At 35.6% G+C, this 18,653-nt stretch overlaps 1 protein-coding gene and 1 pseudogene across 3 annotated transcripts; both read right to left on the reverse strand.

Annotated features, from left to right (window-relative positions):
- Positions 1–5,966: 5,966 nt before the first annotated feature.
- Positions 5,967–8,518, reverse strand: LOC148698133 (dolichol kinase EVAN-like; annotated as a pseudogene). The gene is made up of 7 exons (XR_015960336.1): positions 8,212–8,518; positions 8,001–8,113; positions 7,048–7,251; positions 6,822–6,925; positions 6,324–6,394; positions 6,155–6,230; positions 5,967–6,083 (listed from the first exon to the last, which is right to left on the reverse strand). The product of XR_015960336.1 is annotated as a dolichol kinase EVAN-like (transcript).
- A 2,415-nt stretch (positions 8,519–10,933) lies between these two features.
- LOC137716366 (uncharacterized) lies at positions 10,934–15,087 on the reverse strand. 2 transcript variants are annotated; one of them, XM_088691275.1, is made up of 16 exons: positions 14,941–15,087; positions 14,655–14,720; positions 14,259–14,363; positions 13,754–13,845; positions 13,541–13,608; positions 13,356–13,431; positions 13,189–13,241; positions 12,764–12,882; positions 12,574–12,659; positions 12,397–12,464; positions 12,226–12,304; positions 12,057–12,127; positions 11,880–11,952; positions 11,745–11,797; positions 11,396–11,526; positions 10,934–11,273 (listed from the first exon to the last, which is right to left on the reverse strand). In XM_088691275.1, the coding sequence occupies exons 1-16, from the start codon at positions 14,969–14,971 to the stop codon at positions 11,140–11,142; spliced, it is 1,305 nt and encodes a 434-aa protein (XP_088547401.1). In that variant the 5' UTR covers positions 14,972–15,087; the 3' UTR covers positions 10,934–11,139. The 2 variants fall into 2 exon arrangements, with proteins under 2 accessions (XP_088547401.1, XP_068311906.1); XM_068455805.2 differs by having other exon boundaries at positions 13,745–13,845.
- Between the last annotated feature and the right edge of the window lie 3,566 nt (positions 15,088–18,653).

Here is an 18,653-nt window from a genome sequence, read left to right on the forward strand (position 1 = left end):
TATACTTTGTATTGCATTAAACCTTGGTTCTGTGGTTCTTGTGAATTTCTTCATGCATGCATGCATTCCACCAGTTCCTCGTGTATATTAAGTAAATGTTTTCTTTTCAACGTGCAGAAGTTTTTCCATGTCCATGAAAGGCATCCTCGATCAGTTAACAGTTCAGGATTTGGCTTTTATGAGGAAGCATTTCTTATTTTCTGACTCTTATGATCTCTGTGGTGGATTCATAGAATGGAAAGGCAACTTGTCAGCCTTTGATTGTTCTAACACTGTTTTTTCATGTTGTTTTATAGTGTCAAAATATCGTTTCTTTTAAAGTTTTAATTGATACTTTCTCAACTTGGTTTTCCCACATAGTTTTTGTTTCCGTTTTTTCTACAACATTGGGAATAATATCCGGAGCATTCATTTTAAAATAGAAGGCTAACTTGATCGATCAATACGCCGTGGAATTATACGTTAAATTTGGCTTCCCATATAGCGCCTTTTTTTTTTTTTTTTTTTTTTTTTTCTCTTGATCTATTAAATTTTTTCGAAATTTCAACTTGTTAAGAATTTTATTTTCCACTTGTCATAAGGTAAAACATTGAGTGCGCGTGTCATTAGTAGTGCCCTAGAAAATTCAAGAGATGGTAATGGAGCCGTACTTATCCAGGGACATAATCTGTGGTGTACCAAAAATAGTGCCAAGGACTTGAACCTTTGCTCTTACTCCGTCCTTTTTGTCCTGCCATCTCAAAATATAAGTATTGTTAGGTAGATCAATTTTTTAGATTTAAGAATCATGTGATATGTCATCAATGAAAAATAAACATGTTAATCAATAATTTTTTAATAATTTAATTATTAACCGTCACATCATATAATTTAAATAAATGATCCGTAATATTATCCTCCGAATACATAGATAAGTGGTCAATTCTAATTCTTTAAATGATTGGGCTGTACAAAAAGGGCCAGAGCTTTCTCTACGTGTGTCAAAATCAAGATGCCTCTCACAGTAGTGCAACAATTTAAATGCATCCCAAAATTTGAGGGTTATCTCAGAAACTAGCATAACCAATGTATATACCAAATTAAATAGAGAAAATATCATCTCGTAAACTAGCATATTTTGATACATAAGCTATGTCGTCATTCATGGTATGAACGATTCAACATTACAAACATCTAAATTTTCAATTCCGACAGTAGAAAGTTGATCACAGACTCTTTAATCTTTAAAAGATATACTGATTAATGGACTCGGAACCTTTTTGAATAGTCTGTAAATCAAGCTTCATCTTAAAGATACTCGTTTAAGAGATATTAGCAAATCTTTCCCGCGGATTAAGCCACATTTTCCTTGAACTAGAACTAAATCACACACCATATGGAATGCAACATCCCACATCGTCCAAGGGAGTGGATCCTGTAAGTCTTATATGTATATTCTCATCTCTACCTAGCACGAGACTTTTTGGGAGTTTACTGGCTTCGAGTTCTGTAGGAACTCTGAAGTTAAGCAAGTTTGCACAAGAGCAATCCCATGATGGGTGACCCACTAGGAAGTTCTTGTGTGAGTTCTCAGAAACAAAATCGTGAGGGCGTGGTCGGGGTCCAAAATGGGCATGATTGGAGTCGAGCCTGAGATGTGGTGGGGTGCAGGATGGGAGTTACCAGAAACAAAACCGTGAGGGCGTGGTCGGGGTCCAAAACAGGCATGATTGGAGTCGAGCCTGAGATGTGGTGAGGCGCAGGCTGGGATGTGACATGGCAGATGATAAAGTTGACGTATTTCTCAATAATCATCAACCATTTTGTTTAGTGACATTACGTTATAGTCTTGAGTTTGAACCATTGTATTTATAAGTTTGGGGCATTGCATCACCCCAAAAGCCACCATTAGGTCATCTTATAAATATGGTTTTAGTGTAAGGGCCTCAAATGCTTGAATTTTGCACACATAATTACTCACTCCCTCGTCTAGTCTTAATATGCCCTTTCAATCTCAAGGTCCACCATTTTTGTCGATGACATGTAATCAAAGAGAAAAAGCTCAGAAGGTATTGTGATATCAAGGAAAAAGGTGAGTTTTGTGGGATCAAATCTAGCTGTCCAGCCAGATATTTTGCTATAGAAAGACCATGCAATGTAGGTTCGATAAATAGTGACACATCGTGCCATCAATTAATTTCAAGATTGATTCATTATTGAAAAAGGCCTTGACATAGGCTCCATGTGTTTTCTAAGCAACTAAATTAGTTAACAAGGTTGCCACAGAAGGGAAAAACAAAAAGGACGGTACTACTTGAGTGAAAAACCAATCAATCAAGAGACACATAAAAAAACTGCTAATGTACGTGGTTGTAAATTCATTTTCGGCATATTCTGATAATGGAATTGACGTTACTGGCTAGTATTGACATCCAATTTATAGTATCTAGCACATTGCCGATGTTGTTGTTATCAAATATATCTGACTGGTACATTTGGTAGTTGGTGTGTATTTTCCCTTGCAAAGTATTTTCGTCCAATTTTAGTGGTAGGAAAAAGTTACGTGGGACATATGAAACTTTCATTTAAAAATTATGTTAAGGGTAATGTAACTTATAACAATTCTACAAGAAGAAAAATCCTAGCCGCCGACCTCTTGCCTCTAGTCTTGGGGTTGGTGGGAATCTTTCTTGATCTCTTCCCTTTCTTTCCCTCTATGTTTCAGTTGTGGTCACTCTCTTGCACTTTCGAGGAGAGTCTTTATGGTTGTGATCTCTCTCTCCCACTTCGTCTATGAGAGTTTTCGTGGTTGTGGTCGTGGTCACGATTTTGGTGTTTGTTGTTCCACTTTTAGCAGTGATGATTGTTGTGGTTTATGCAATTAGCATATGACTACGAGGAGGACACTCAATATTTTTGGAGGTAAATTATAGTAGAGTTTCTTTGCCGACATTTGCAAAATCATCAGAGGGCAATGCAGTCCTTCCTCATGGTGCCCTTAATTAAATTGCAAAGTTTAGTCTTCGTGATTAGAGTTTTGAGTTTAGGACTAACAGTCCGTTTTCTTTGGGGAACTGTATTCTCCTTTGATGAGTTTGCAATTATAGGGTTCAGATATTTTTGGCATGGCTTTTGCTATCAAAGGATTTTTAATTAGTGAGAGGAAATCGAACTTTGGACGTACCTAACCTAAAGGCTGCTAGTCATACAACTTGTATGCATTATACTTATAGAATTTTCAAATACAAACTAGAAGGTTCAAATAAAATAAACAGCAAGGTCCTACCTACTCTACATATGCACGGAAAAGTCGTCAGATTTAAGCGTGCTGTCACGCTATTACAACACAATGCTAAATTGCTAATTAAGGTCATATCAGGGAGTTAGTCCTTTTTATCGCTCCGTACAGAAATGAAGTAGCTTACTTATAGTTTATGGCTAATTCAGGGATCTTAGTTCTTTCTTTCCGCTTTGTGCGAGTTTAGAGGATAAGGTTTCTACTATTATAGTCCAACGACCAAGCTTTATCCGTAATTTAACTCGCATAATCCACTATCATCCTTTAAAAATAAATAAATAAATAAAGGATCATATAACTGGCAATGTCCAATCCCTTCAAAACCCCATCCCGTGAACCCCTCGACCAGATACATATATACACATATACATATTGACATTGCGCAGCTAGTAAGATATTTATATTGCAGAATTTCTCACCATGATTGGTTAAGTAAAGCGATTCAATTGTATCAGATGAACTAGTGTATTCTAGAAACTATAATTTATAAATTATGCTTAATATAACATGTCAGTTCAAGTGGTGAATTGGCTTAGTGTTAGTGGTCAGAATCTTTCTCTTTATTCATTACGTCGTACTCACTCTCTTTTTCTTCGGAAGTCCTCACACTCACTCGAACGTGGCATTTTTGTTCTATATTCCTTAACTCCATCCACTTTTCTATAACTCCCTCTACTTGTATGCAACTTTAAGGGCACATTTGAAAACTCATCCCAATACCTCAAAAGTTAAGCGAAATAATCAAATAAAACGAACAAAAGTGCAACGGAGGAGATATCTTGAACTTGATCCACCCTATTGTAGTTAAGAAGTTAGAAATTTTTGTTTGATTAATTTTTTTAATTGCCTTATTTGCCCTTAACTTGTATAGAAAAATGGATAAAGCAAACAAACACACATCACACGAGAGTGAGTTTGAGAATCACTAAAACAAAAGATAAAAAATTAGGGATGAAAAAAATATGATGCCAAGATCGAGGACTATTGCTATAATTAAGCTTCAGATATTTGAGCTTCCAAATTTCTTTTGGTCTAATAAAAAACCATTTTACATAACGAAAACACCATGTGGCGGTCATGATTCTCTTACAATGATAGGCACTACAACAATTCAAGAGGCTAACTCATAATTTATGAATGAATGAGAAAGAACATGAGCAGTCGATCAACAATCATGACCGCCACATGCCAAGAAAGAGGCTAACTCATAATATTGTGACCGCCACATGCCAAATGAAAGATCAAGAAATGTTGTAGAACCTCATAACAGAAATAAATATCATACGGATCCAGTAGGCACACAAAGATAATCTCTTAAGTGGTTCTGAAAAAATAAATGAAAGTACCCTGCCAAAAGAAAAAAGAGATTTGATGCCGACATAAGACAACCATCGGACAGAATAAACTAGAGAGTTTTAACAAAAAAAAGCCTATAGTACTATTCACTTTAACAAAAAATTATATTTTTACACTAAAAAGTCAATTCTGATACTATTCATTTCACCTTTTATTTTGTCCTTATCATTAAAACTCAAAGTTTTCAAATCATTTTCATTAATTTTTTTGATAAACTAATCTTTTGTAAACAGAATCAAAACTATAATCGCTCACAGCAAATAGCCTACTTATTTAACAAAACAAAACAAAACAAAAAAAAAATAAAAAATTAAGGAACCTTGTACAAGTCATAAGCCATGCAAGGTTCACCGAACCACAATCCAGATCAATTACCACAATTCATGGGTCTCTGGCAGTCCGGTTCCTTGAAATTCCAGTGTACCATGATATATTGGGAATAAAAAGTAGATTAAATGTCAAAAATAAATAAAACTTAAAAAACTGAAAATTCTGTTGTACCATGATATATACAATCCATTGATTTTACGGACTCTAATTTAAGTATTTATGAATTCTTTTAGCACATGGATGGATGTAGTCAAGTTGTGTGCACAAGGAACCAAAGTCATATGTGTAACATTGCAAACTTACAACTCTATATTAGGTAACCATGCACCAGGGCCAAGAGCACGTCAAATCCGATGCCAGTACGGCAGTACCGCAAACCCAACATAAAAAAGATCCTAATAACTCTGGTTTTGGTAGACCCTACCATTCAAACTATGTGAAAATTTTTCTATTAACAAGGGTGGTAGATGTGTTTTAGTAAAGTTGTAAACACACAGAAAATGTAACATAAAGAAAGTCTCAGTAACTGCAATTCTGGGTGATCACAACCAATGGAAAGCCGCTTTGCTGTTATTACTAATTTCAAATTCTTGACTAAGTCATGCTATGCAACTGTGCACACCAATACGAAGCGAGACTTAATTCAGAGGTTAGTTTGTTATCTAGGTTTTTTATATCAGTTGAATCGGTGCCAATGCACGATATCAACTAGCATGCAGACCCTTTGATGTTTTGTTCCCAGACTGCAGCAGTGATTTTCTATTAAATACCATTGAAAGCTTGCATTCCACACGTTTGTGAACTTCAGAACCAGTTACGTGAGATATAAAACCAACCGTAACCACCAAATAGAACCTAATAACCACGTCGTAGAGACGATAATAAAAAATCCAGTTGAAGTAATAAGAATCGAACAAATTACTGGAAAAGGTTGTACCATAAGAAGGGATGCATATGAAAATCCTGAACCAACCGCATCCATGATGGAATGATCACAATCATGATAAATCCAAGTGAGGAAAAGTAGATAACAGATCTCCGAATCCCGTTGTTTGTCCTCACTTCGCATTCGGAGAACAAATTTAAAGGCCATTGGGAAAAGAAGGCCAAGCAGCAACCCCTGCATAAAATAGAATGACGGGTTTCAAGCCAGACCACTTGCAATCAATTTCATCTATTAAGAAAGCGTACCTGCATAATAACACTAATCTCACTTCATTTACTTCCATAGTGTAACACCTCTGATTTCATAAAAAAACCCAGACACCTGTGTGAGAAATGTCATAACCAATAGGATGAGTACATATAAGCAGTTTGACCAGAGAAAAAAAAAAACTAATTTGAGCAGAAAAGAAATAACCTTTTCAATGGTATATGCCAATATGTCACCAAAATAGAGAACAAGACCTGAAGTCACTAAACACGCTTCCCCTAGAGAGAAACAAAAGACATGCAACATCAACATCTACTGAGAAAAAAACCAGAGAAATACCCCAAAATAATAATCATCAGAGAGAGGTATAAATACAAAGAAAAATAAAGTGAGAGAGAGAGAGAGAGAGATCTGCACATTAGCTGACTAATGGTATAGCACTTCAATTTGAAGTGTTCAATATGAATTAATTAATGTCATACTATTATGTATAAATAACTCAAATGTCCAGACGAACATATCGACTGGGCAAATGCAGATTCGTGTTTTTTTTGTTGTGTAACCACTGGAAGCCACTAAAACATGAGGGGAACATGAACAAGCAGTGAATAGTCAATCTATTCCTAAGAAGCTACAGCAACCATTTCAATTTAGCAGTTACGTTTTGTCCCCTTCAATCAATAAGAAAAATTCCATTGCATATACCAATGGAAGAACAAGATGGGAAAGTTCTAAGAACATGCTGAATTAATTTTACAGCTGCCAATCCATGAAGAGCATCCATAATAACTTCAATGCAGTCTCAAAGCCTGTACGGAATGAGCAAATCAAGTTTCAGTTTTCCATTTACTATTGGCTTAAGCATAAGTAGAGAACACTTTCCATGTTATCAATTCAGAAAAGAGGATTCAAAGACGTGCAGAAAACTTACTAGTAAGAGATACTGTACCAAGAGTCGGGCAGCACACTGCATTGTGCAATATTATGCAACTTAAGCTAAACTTTGCATGCCTAATACTACGTGAAGGTGGAGCAATATTCCCAGATGCACACAATACTGTTATGCAGAAAAAAATCAGCACACACAGGCAGCTGGCAGAAGCAGCCCAGTATTGCATCGTCAAAGATTCAAGTTCTGGATGGTAACATTGAACATATCATCAGCATAATAGAGAGGAACCATATCAGACAAAGGTGGGACGAAACAGTTGGAAGCATGGAACCCTATCAGATTGTAAAAACAATTAAAGGCATCATATGAAAAGTTTACTAGTTAACACAAAACGTTTCAAAAGTTTACATAGAGAGAGAGAGAGAGAGAGAGAGAGAGAGAGAGAGAGAGGCAGAACAGGAGAAAAGGAAGGTTATGATCTTCAAGAGAGAGGAAACATTATTCTATGAGGACCTATGGACCAAGTTAAAGAAATGTCTCTACCATAACAACTTTTCCTGTATCCCATGTGACTTGGATCTGGGGGCCTGGGACTAATACTGTTTCTAATTTCAGCTGCAAAGTAACAACATTATCTTATTAAACCCAGTACTCCGATAAATAGCACAGGCTTCCAAGATCCCAAATGGCACAAGGTTCAATAGCCCACAGAATTTAAAACCAGAGCATGTTCACATGATCAACAGAATCCAGTCACATTCAATCGTGGACTCCACAAGGGAATCCCACCAGTAACGAAAAGTTCATGTGTATTACTCAAACATAATCGTAAAGGTTTGAACTTTTCCAGCTCTTCTGTACAGTGATGGAACTAAAGATGATACATTTACTAATTTGATGCTAATTATGATTAGGAGCCGCGGATAACGGTGAATTGAAAACTACACAGTGAATTGAAAACTACACAGTGAATTGAAAACTACACAAAGTACCTTCAATGGAAACTTGGTGCAATGAAACCGCCCACGAAAGCTGTATCGTTTTGGATATGAAAAAAGTGGGCAATGTGACAGCCCCTAACAGTATACCCGACGAAGCACCCGGCCTGAAACATTAAAATTACAGTCAATGCCCACATTCAACACTGGACGAACCCTAACAAAAGCAATTGAAGAAACTGAAAGAGAAGAGTAGGAGTAGTACCTGGTGCTAAAGTGGGAGAGGGAGGTGGAAGAATCAGTGAGGATGTCGAGGGAGAGGGCGGAGAGGGCGAGGAGAGAGAGAGAGCGATGCCGCGGGAGAGGAGAGAGCTGGGGAGAGAGGACGCGATAAATGAATAGCAACACCACAGCTCTCTCTCTCCGTTCATCATTCCGGCCATAGCAAACGCCATGGCCGCCATTCGAATTGGCGATCCTAAGCTTGTTCCAGCTTCGAGACGACGGAATTGGAATCGATCGAAGGATCAGAGAGAGAGGAGTCTTTGGGCTTTTTTTTCGCGGGAATACAATGCGAACACAATTTGAAAAGAATCTATAATTAATTTTGGGGTATATTATCAATTTCCCCCCTGAACTTGTGACCATTGGCCAATTTCCCCCCTGAACTTTAATTTTGGCCAATTTCCCCCCTCAACTCTCATAATTAGTCAATTCCCCCCCTGAACTTTAATTTGGCCAATTTTCCCCCTCAACTCTCAAAATTAGTCAATTTGCACCCTACTGTTAATTTTTTTTTTTTTTTTTTTTAATTTTCCATCTATTCTTTTCTTAATTTTCAATCTTTCTAATAGCTTCCAACAAAGTACTAAAATTAACATAAACTCACCTGCATAATATAGGGTAAAATGTACAAAAACAGAATACAGTTAGTATGTGACATGGGTTGATTATAAGAAAAAGTTATGAATCGGGTTTAAAGCATGTAGAAGAAGAAATAATAACAAAAAGAAATAATAATCCTAAACTCATGGATCAAACCTATTTCAATAAAATGGGTTATTCTTAATAAGGAGTCGAAAATTATGAATAGACTAGCTGTTTTTTTACTAAAGCTCGATTCTCCGCAATTTACTTGAACTTAGCTTTCACTTTTATAAAGAAAATTGTATTCACATACAAAAATTTACACATCAATCCTTTTTGTTATCAATTTTGTATAGTCAAAAATCAAATAAAATTACTCCATGATAAATTGTAAAATTCTAAATTTTAATCTATTTGTAATAGGATAAAGATATAGGAACATGATTAACATACATCTTATTTAGTTTCTTACACACACTTGTTTAATTATGATCAAATTAAAAATTTAACAGTAGGGTGCAAATTGACTAATTATAAGAGTTGAGGGGGGAAATTGGCTAAATTAAAGTTGAGGGGGGAAATTGACTAATCATGAGAGTTCATGGGGGAAATTGGCCAAAATTAAAGTTGAGGGGGGAAATTGGCTAATGGTCACAAGTTCAGGGGGGAAATTGATAATATACCCTTAATTTTGGGACATCCCTAATAATTTTTCTACCTTGATTTTTTTCAATTCATATGATCCGACGTCCGAAAATTAAAAAGGTGTGTGAGAAGTAAAATGGGGTGTGTGGATATTACCAATTTTTTAGTGTTATTCTAAATTGATCTCAACATTTTTAAACACTCCAAACAAATACCCAACTTATTAAAATGTTACATTTGGTAAGCCTCAATTAATTTTTCAAACATGAATTATATTCAAACTCTCCAACTGGTTATAGTATGGACAATATTAACATTGATTGCCTCAAAATCTAAATTTCAAATATAAATCATACAAAATAGAAACCATTCAAATATGTATTGAATTGAATCGAAAATGGACCCAAATTGATATTACATCAGTAGGCCAATCTCTTAAGAGAGAAGAGGTTTAAGATTTCAGTCCTCATTGTGCTGATTCTTGATTCGTACAGCTTCCAGTTCTTCTTTGTGGGCGATGAAGATGGTGGTCGCCACATCATGGCAGTTTATACCATTTCAGCAACCTTCATGAGCTTCTTGATGTTGGTGGCCTAAGTTGTAGGGTGAAGTTAGTGATTTTGCATTAAGTTTGGAGGTGATAGCATAATGCGGGTGGTGGTAACTGTTAGTTGGTGGAGGCTATGCTTCCATCACCTTCTATTGATTTTGGAGACAAAGTAAGCTGAGTTAAGTTAATAGATTTTTAACTGGGGTTAAACGGATGTGACATATTCAATAGGTTAGGTGCTTATTTGGAATGTTAAAAAGGTTTAGACTAATTTAAAGTAACACTAAAAGGTTGGGACTTCTAAGCACTTAATCCTTTATTTTATTGTGGTCTAATTCGACCAACTATGTCTTTCAAACATAAATAAATAACCCTATATATAAAAAATAAATAAAAATTGAAAAAGTAGTGCTATCTACAAACTATTTTTACTTCTCATACACCTCTCTCAATTTTCAACCGTCGAATAGAATAAGCTGAAGAAAATTAAAAGCTAGAAATAACAAGTGTTTGAAAAGTAAAATAGATGTGTGAATATCAAATTGATTTCCACGGTAGATTTTAATTAAAATTGTTGTTTATTAAAGTGCTTGAAACATAAAACCAAACCCTACAAAAATAAGACAAACTTGAGATTATAAGATTTAACTTATGATTTAATCTTATAGGAAATTTTGGTTTCTTCAGTTGTTCGACAAACCAAAATGGGATGCAGCACAAATATTCAAGTGGTCCGATCGAACATCAACCGATCAAACACGACCAAAGACGTTTGGCAGCCACTTCGGCAGGCACCGACCGACCAAGTTCAGCCCAAGTCGTTCGGCAGCAAGCGCCTACGCCAGAATCAACTTCAAGTGTCATGTCCAGAAGAGACAACGGCACGCCTAGAATAGTAACCAACACACACAGCGCAACAACCATATAACAGAAACAAAATTAGAACATTTCCACTCCAATGCATCTAAATATCATTGTACATAAACATATAACATCTGTAAGCAAAGTCGGTGAAAAAACATTTCAACACGATGCATTTAAAGTCGAATGCAACGCCATTCATCTCGATATCAGTTTTAAGTCCAACTATGTCTTATCCTCTAAGCAGCTCACATTACTGACTCCTAGCCCTTAGATTTTTACTTTTTGAGCAAACTCCTCGTTCTTTAACTGCGTCCAGGCTCCTTTCTCTTCTCCACTGTAGGTGATGTTAAGAAATCCGTCGTCATCCTTATTTTCCTTATCGATCACATACATCGAGGTACCTGTGTGTAACAACAATGGACGAAATTAGAGTTATTACCACAATTTGGGAACAAGATGGATGGATATCCTTCCTTGTGCCGATTGTCGCTTTAAAACAAAATATTTTTGCAGCTCTGCCTACCAGCGGGAGGATCAGTGTTCTTGAAATAGAGAAACAAAGGCTTTGTCCATTTCCATCCTTCTTTCCACTCGATCCGAATCCTAATAAACTCAATAAATTCGCTCAGAGGCAAATCGAAATGCACTTGGAACCTGCAGTCCCAAACACAGCATAGGCGATAAATCTGTGTGCGAACCCCATCATCATAGACAAGCAATATAAATTACTTATTTCTCTTCCCTCTTTTTTCTGACCAACTTCGTAACGAATGACATAACAAAAGCAAAGAAAAAACAAAGCATACGTATAAAAGGGGACAATCTTGTTCCCAAATCAAGAAAATAAAGCAAAAAAGATATCGGGAACTAACTTCTTCATGCAAATGTCAGGAATTTTACTGCTTGGATCCTTCTTCACATTCACCTGCACAGCACAAAGACTCAAATTACAAGAAGGTATTAATTCATAGAGAGAATTAACACATTTGACGTAGTCAAATTCTTACTGGTATATGATCTGGTTTTTTCTTCCTCAACAGCCAAGGATTTATCTCGCGCTCTTGGCATAACTCCCATAAACTGAACATAAATCAAAACCATACATGTAAAATTAACTAACCCATCAGTTTCAATTTAGAACTACAAATCAAGAGAATTAAAGCACAAGGGAGCTGGAAACTAACTGCTCTCCGATAAAAGTGGATGATTCAGCAGCAGATTTTCCCTTGAGCGCAGCCTTCTCCTCAAGCTGAGCCTACTCCGCCATCACATGCATAGCAAACTCAAATTAGAATGGTGTATCCCTGGAATGTGTAGAACGTAAACATAGTCGATACAAGTTTAAATTCTTACCATATGCTTCTTGTTAACATGATCATTCCAAGTGTCTAACATAACAATGCCTTTTGACAAAATAAAATCCCCTTTTATCCTACAAGCATAAGTGAAGGGAATAATCTTATTCCATAGTAGCAAATACAAATTGAGATATTTAAAGCACAGTGAATTGAATTGAAGACTAACTTCCTCTCCTTCTTCTTGACGACCTTGCCAAGAATTAAGTCACATATTTGAGCGTCATACTCAACAATCTACATAAAACATTCAAATTAGAACAGGAGTATGTTCATTGAATGACTAAGAAATAAACATGTGTGAACTACAATTCTTAATGAACTTATCAATGCATCTACTGAGTACCCCTTTCTCTTCTCCCCCGCTATAGGTCATGTGAAGAAATCCATCTTCACCCTTATTTGCATCATCAATTTCAGACATCAAGGCCCCTGTAACAGAGCAAGAAGAAGATAGTTATTAAAACCGCAGTTGATGCGGAATCAGGATGAATAGTATTATGCCTTCAGCAAAAATGGATTGCAGCCATACTCACCCCTGTGAGGTTCACTGTTGTTGAAATAGACAAACATAGGTTGGCCTGCTAGAATTCGAACACAATTTCGAATATAATTAACAAATTTTTTGAGAGGCACATCATGACGGACGTGGTACCTGCAGTCAGAGACAACAATAGGCCATAAAACCATGTACGAGCCCCTTCATCTAAGATAAGATATAAACACAAATTAGGTTGGAGTTTGCCCATGCAATATCAAGCACATTTTCTTTTTTGCATGCAAATGTTATGTAATTACATGGAGTATGAAAATTGTTTGGTTGGGCAAGTAGTACCGGCCTTTCAAGATGGATTTTGGAACAATGATATACCGAAAGTATACATAAAACAAGGGACAATCCCATTCCATTATAGTGATAAACATAAAGATAGCCAAAGCAAAAGAGGAATCCGAGACTAACTTTGTCATCTCCAAGCCAGGAATGTTACTCCCTGCAAGTTTCTCAACGCTAACCTGCACGGAAGCTCAAATTAGAACAGGGACAGGTTATTACCTCCATTGAATGCATAGGAGGAAAAGAAAACGAAGAAAAACCAAACAACATAATGGATGCAGTCAAAAACTTACTGGGACAAGATCTGGTTGGCTATCCCTCAATTTCCAAGCATTTATAGTGTATTCATTGTACTCCTCCAAAAATGAACTGAACATACATCAAAAGCATAGATGAGAAAAATAACAATCCCGTTATTCCATTTCCATTGCATCAAAGCAAAAGAAGACGGGTAAAGCACAAGGAGCTGGAAACGCACATTGCCTCTTTGTACGAGTTAGAGGAGAGATGTATGTCTGTGAGCCTAGATTTGTCTGCGTGCATAGCCTTGTCCGGAATCATGTGCATAGGGGATCAAATTAGAACATGGTATCCATACACACATAATGCATAAGTAGGGAGTAGGACGGGTGTAAACATATATATATATATATATATATATTAGATTCAGCTCAATTCTTACCATGCCAACCTTGTAAAATGAAGAGTTCCAATGGTCCAATGGTTCAATGGGTCTCGGAATAACAGTAACTCCTGGTATCTCGCGTCTGCAGAGAATGTTCTCTGAAAATTTCAAACAACAAAACATGATCATCATCAGAAGAAGTTGTCTTCCAAAATAAAATTACAGAGTACAGAAGGCATCATATCACAAAGAGTAAAAATAATTCGCTACGTTTATATTTTTGAACGAAAAATAAAACAACAAAAGATTCAGCCTTGCCAAACAAAGTGTATGTCACGTTTTGAACCCGGCAATTCAAATTCCTTCGTTTGACATAGAAGCACATAAAAAATACACAATTTGAATCCAATCCCAGATGGGCCAAAACTCATTGAACTCAGGGTTGAAGAATTAAAACATCGAAAAACTCACCACAACCACTACCATCACATATTAAAACATGGTATTAATATTGCGTTTTAATAATTGCAAAAATATACAAATAACCACCCAAAAAAGTAAACAAACACACCTAGACGAAATGGAAGCAAAGTGCTTTCTTCTCGTCCACTACCGAGCATGTGAAAAATTTCATCGTCGCTCATATTTGCAAGGTCAATTTCAGACATCAAGGCCCCTGTAACAGAGCAAGAGGGAGGAAGATCGTTATCAAAACCGCAGTTGATTTCAAATCAAGATGAATAGTATTATGCCTTAAAACTACAAATTCCTTCCTTCGAGATAGAGGCATAAAAAATCCGCTATTTGAATGCAATCCCAGAAGTGCCAAAACTCATTGAACTCGTCAGGGTTGAAGAATTAAAAACATCGAAAAGTTGACAACACAACTATCACCACATATTAAAACATGGGTATTAATAATTGCATACAATATACAATAACAACCCAAAAAAGTAAACAAACACACCGTGTCGAAAAGCGCTTCCATTCTCGAAAGTTCTCTCTACTTCCATGGCTACAATCCCACTCTTGTCTGCAAAATTTTCAAACAACACAACAACATATATAAGCATTTACTAACGTTCTAGGATGAAAAAGAATTCACTGATGGAAGAACAAAGTCGAAAATTAGGGTTTTGGTAAGTTGACGAATAAATCAATTATTTTATCTACACAATTATCCATCCCTATACAAATTTATCCATCCATCCATCCATCCATATGCAAATTACATTACAATTTTACAGACATACCTGTTCGGCTCATCCGGTTTTGCTTTGCCATTCTCTACTTTTCTCCTCTCCGACTCCCAAGTCGAATTCTTTCTCCGCTCTGCTCTGTGCGTCCTTGTATGTTCGGACCCGTCTTTTTAATGGAGCATGGTCTCCCTCTTATTTTCCCTCTCATTCTCTCTCCTCTTATTTGAACGGTCCCGATTAAACTATGTCAACATCTTATATTAATATCCTATTTGAACGGTCCCGATTAAAATATGTCAACATCTTATATTAATTTTTTATAACAAGAGAAAAACAAAATAAGAGAATATGAGAGGAGATGAGAGAATCATAATCCTTTTTTAATTCCCCATCTATTTATTTTATTCCACTAAGAAGCGACATCTGCTTTAAGCCTTTCCTTTTCAATTAGGATGGGCACGGTTCAATTTGATGCGGTTTTAAGTGAAATCAAAACTGAAGTTGAAATCTTTTTGCGGTTGGATTTGATGCAGTTTTGAAGTCAAAACAAAAATAAAGCTAAATTATTTGGTTCGGTTTGGTTTGATTTTAATACATACAATCGTCCATTTAAATTTCACAAATAAATATTTATACCCTTAATCATTTAATAATCTAAACGGTTATTTATAACCGTAACTGTAAAATTTCAATAAATAAGTAACCGCTGTTACTCATAATCAATAGGTATTTGTCCATTCCTACCAGCGGCAGCCCTCGCAGGTCGACTCGCACCCTAGACCGATTACCTCACCCAGCTCTCGCCTTCAAACCTGCCCTTTGAAACCGGTTTTGGGACATGTGTTAACCTCATCTAACGGTGGTGATCTTTTCAATCATATACAAAATATAATTAAAAAAATTCGATTCGGGTTTGACATCACCGAACTGAACAACTATGTGATACTAACCTCAACACCGAAAGTTTCGGGGCCCTAAATGTTTTTGGGTATATAGGGGCATCGGATCGGGATTAATATTTCTCAATTTGGAATTGAAATCTCGGAAGAAAGAATAATGTTATTGAGATTAAATTTAAATTTACAAACTAGATGATGTATTCTTAATAGAAATGAGTACATTTAACAATAGTTAAGTAATAATCAAACCATTAACTTTTATGTTATTTAATTTACAAAATTTTATATACAAATTTAGTCTCCAACATTACCCTGAAAGAAAATACCCCATCCATTGAATACCAACAAAAGAGTTGAAATGTGTCGCCTCAAAATTCACCCTTGGACTTGGGCTTCCTAACTCTCCCTTATTTTCCCTAAACTTTAAACTTTATTATTTGATTATAATACTTACATGTATTTAATACAATTATTATTTCGACGATCACATAATAACTACATTAAATACATATATTCACAACGATCAGATAATAACTTTATTAAATACGTATATTCATATGAACTTTTTTTTTTTTTAGCAATCGATTGTATCTACATTACGAGGATGATGCTAAGCCTTACAATGAGTTTGTTATAATAATTTGGTTCAAATTTACCTTTGACAATAATTGAATTTAAGACATTTTACTTACAAGTGAAGAGGAACAGACAGTAATACTAAGTGGCATTCACATGAATTGCATTTAATCGTAAATGATAAATGTATTAAATACATATAAGTATTATAGCCCATCCTTTAAATATCATTTTTTAGTTTTTTATTTTTTCATAGTCAATCACACTTCCTAAACCGCAATGAGGGGTGCAAGTCGGATATAAAATTCCAATCCAAAACCGAAAAACTTTCTTTTAGAGTCCAAACATTTTTCATCCGAAATTTTTCAAAAAATTTGGATGGCAATTGGAATGTATGCATCCAATACGAAAGTCCGAGCTAAAAATTTTCAAACTTAAATCTATAGAAATGCATATTTTTATTGTATCATGTTTATTGTTATATTTAGATATGCTTTATTTTGTACTTAGTATATTTATCATACTATTATATATTAAATGTGAGGAATCATACGCACTATTTTATCTTGTTGAAGATTTTATTTATGTCATACATATGTAATGGCGTACAAATATCACATAAATTAATAGAAAAATAAATAAATTGTTGACATATAAACATTTGAAATCTTTTAAAGGTGGTGCAAGATTTAGTAAATATGAATTATGTTCCGAAAATTTTAAAATAAATCTGACTTCAAAATTTACAGTATATTCGAATTAAAATTAATATTTATTTTATTTATTTTATTTTTTTTTTGAACCGAGCGATAGCGGTAGAACCCCTTCATCACTGTGGTAAAAGGGCAACGTTAGAATGTGAATTTCCAATCCGTACTCCTTTTGAGTCGTATCCCTTTTGCATGCGTAGTGTGCATAGCAAACTAGGGAATGGTTACGTGACCTCTCAGGCGCCACGTGACCTGCACAAGCTCGTAGTTGTGGGGGCATCACATGCAAAGGTGGGGCAAAAGCTAGCGGAGGCGAAGTTTGCGTGCTGGTGTACGGATATACATACATATTCATTTATTTAATTTGTGTTGCTGCTACAGTCTATGTAATGGTTGGATGGTCAATTGTTTACATATTAAACAAAAATATGTAAGAGTTTTCGAATACTCTAACCTGGTAAGCTTACTTGATTATAATTACGAACATAGTAAAATTTTCTATAACCTCTTTAAACCCGAAAGAGAGATAAATTAACCACTAGTTGTTCTCCTAAGTGCTGTTGTCGGTATTGAAAACATGTTCAGTTCTTTGATCCATTCCAAGGCCTGAAAATCTATCATTAGCTAAACAATCATTTGATTATACCATTTTGGGCTTTGCTCTAACCAAAGATATCAGATCCCCAATAATGACTTTTTTGATCTCATATGTATTCCGATCGAAATTAAACTTTTATTCTTACAATTATCTTTTTGAAATAAATAGTTCACAGTGCTCATTTTATAGATATGTACAATCTTTTGGCCCAGAACCAATACCTTGCATTGCGCTCCAAGTCTCATATTTGTGGCACGATGGTAGCATCGTAATTTAGAGGTGGTGCTTTCTTAACTCTCTACCCTTTGACTGAGCTGTAATTCTTGTCCTCTTTGCAGCGCTGGAAAGACGGTGAGGATTCGGGGCCCACCAAAAGATTTCGACAAATAAAAAAGGAAAAATCTGATCCGGTGGGGACGAGGGAAAACAAACCAAAAATACGAGGACATGATGATGGCCTGCGGCCTGCGACAGCGACTGCGGACGTCCTCGTCACAATAAGAGTCGCAGCATACATGTCGACGAGGGGCCTATGCTTTTCTCAGACTTGCTATAGCTGCTGCGGACGCATTCAATTCCAGTGTTCAGCGATTTTAAGAAATTTTCAACACATAAAACAATTCATATTTAATTATTTATGAGCTTTGATTTTGAAAAAATTTGATTATTGTCATTGACAAGAGAAAATGAAAGTATGGGATCAACTCTAATTGTTAAGTTAAAATTTAAAATTTAAGTTTTAAGTCCACCGAAATCGTCTCTAATCATTGGAATTTAAATAAGTTTTGGGTTAAAACCTAAAACTTGAGAACATTTCGTCCAAACATATTTTTCTAGGCTACCATTGTGTGTGTACATGTACAAGGTAGCTCGATAGAAAATTTTGGTAGAGATATCGACCCTCAGTAATTGTCCTATATTAATCCAGGCGTGAAAATGTAAGAGTTTCTGACTTGTTAATGAATTTTTCAATAGATTGGATGA

This window comes from Pyrus communis, chromosome 3 (genome assembly GCF_041283825.1).
Source record: "Pyrus communis isolate YQ-2024b chromosome 3, ASM4128382v1, whole genome shotgun sequence".
NCBI classification, from domain to species: domain Eukaryota; kingdom Viridiplantae; phylum Streptophyta; class Magnoliopsida; order Rosales; family Rosaceae; genus Pyrus; species Pyrus communis.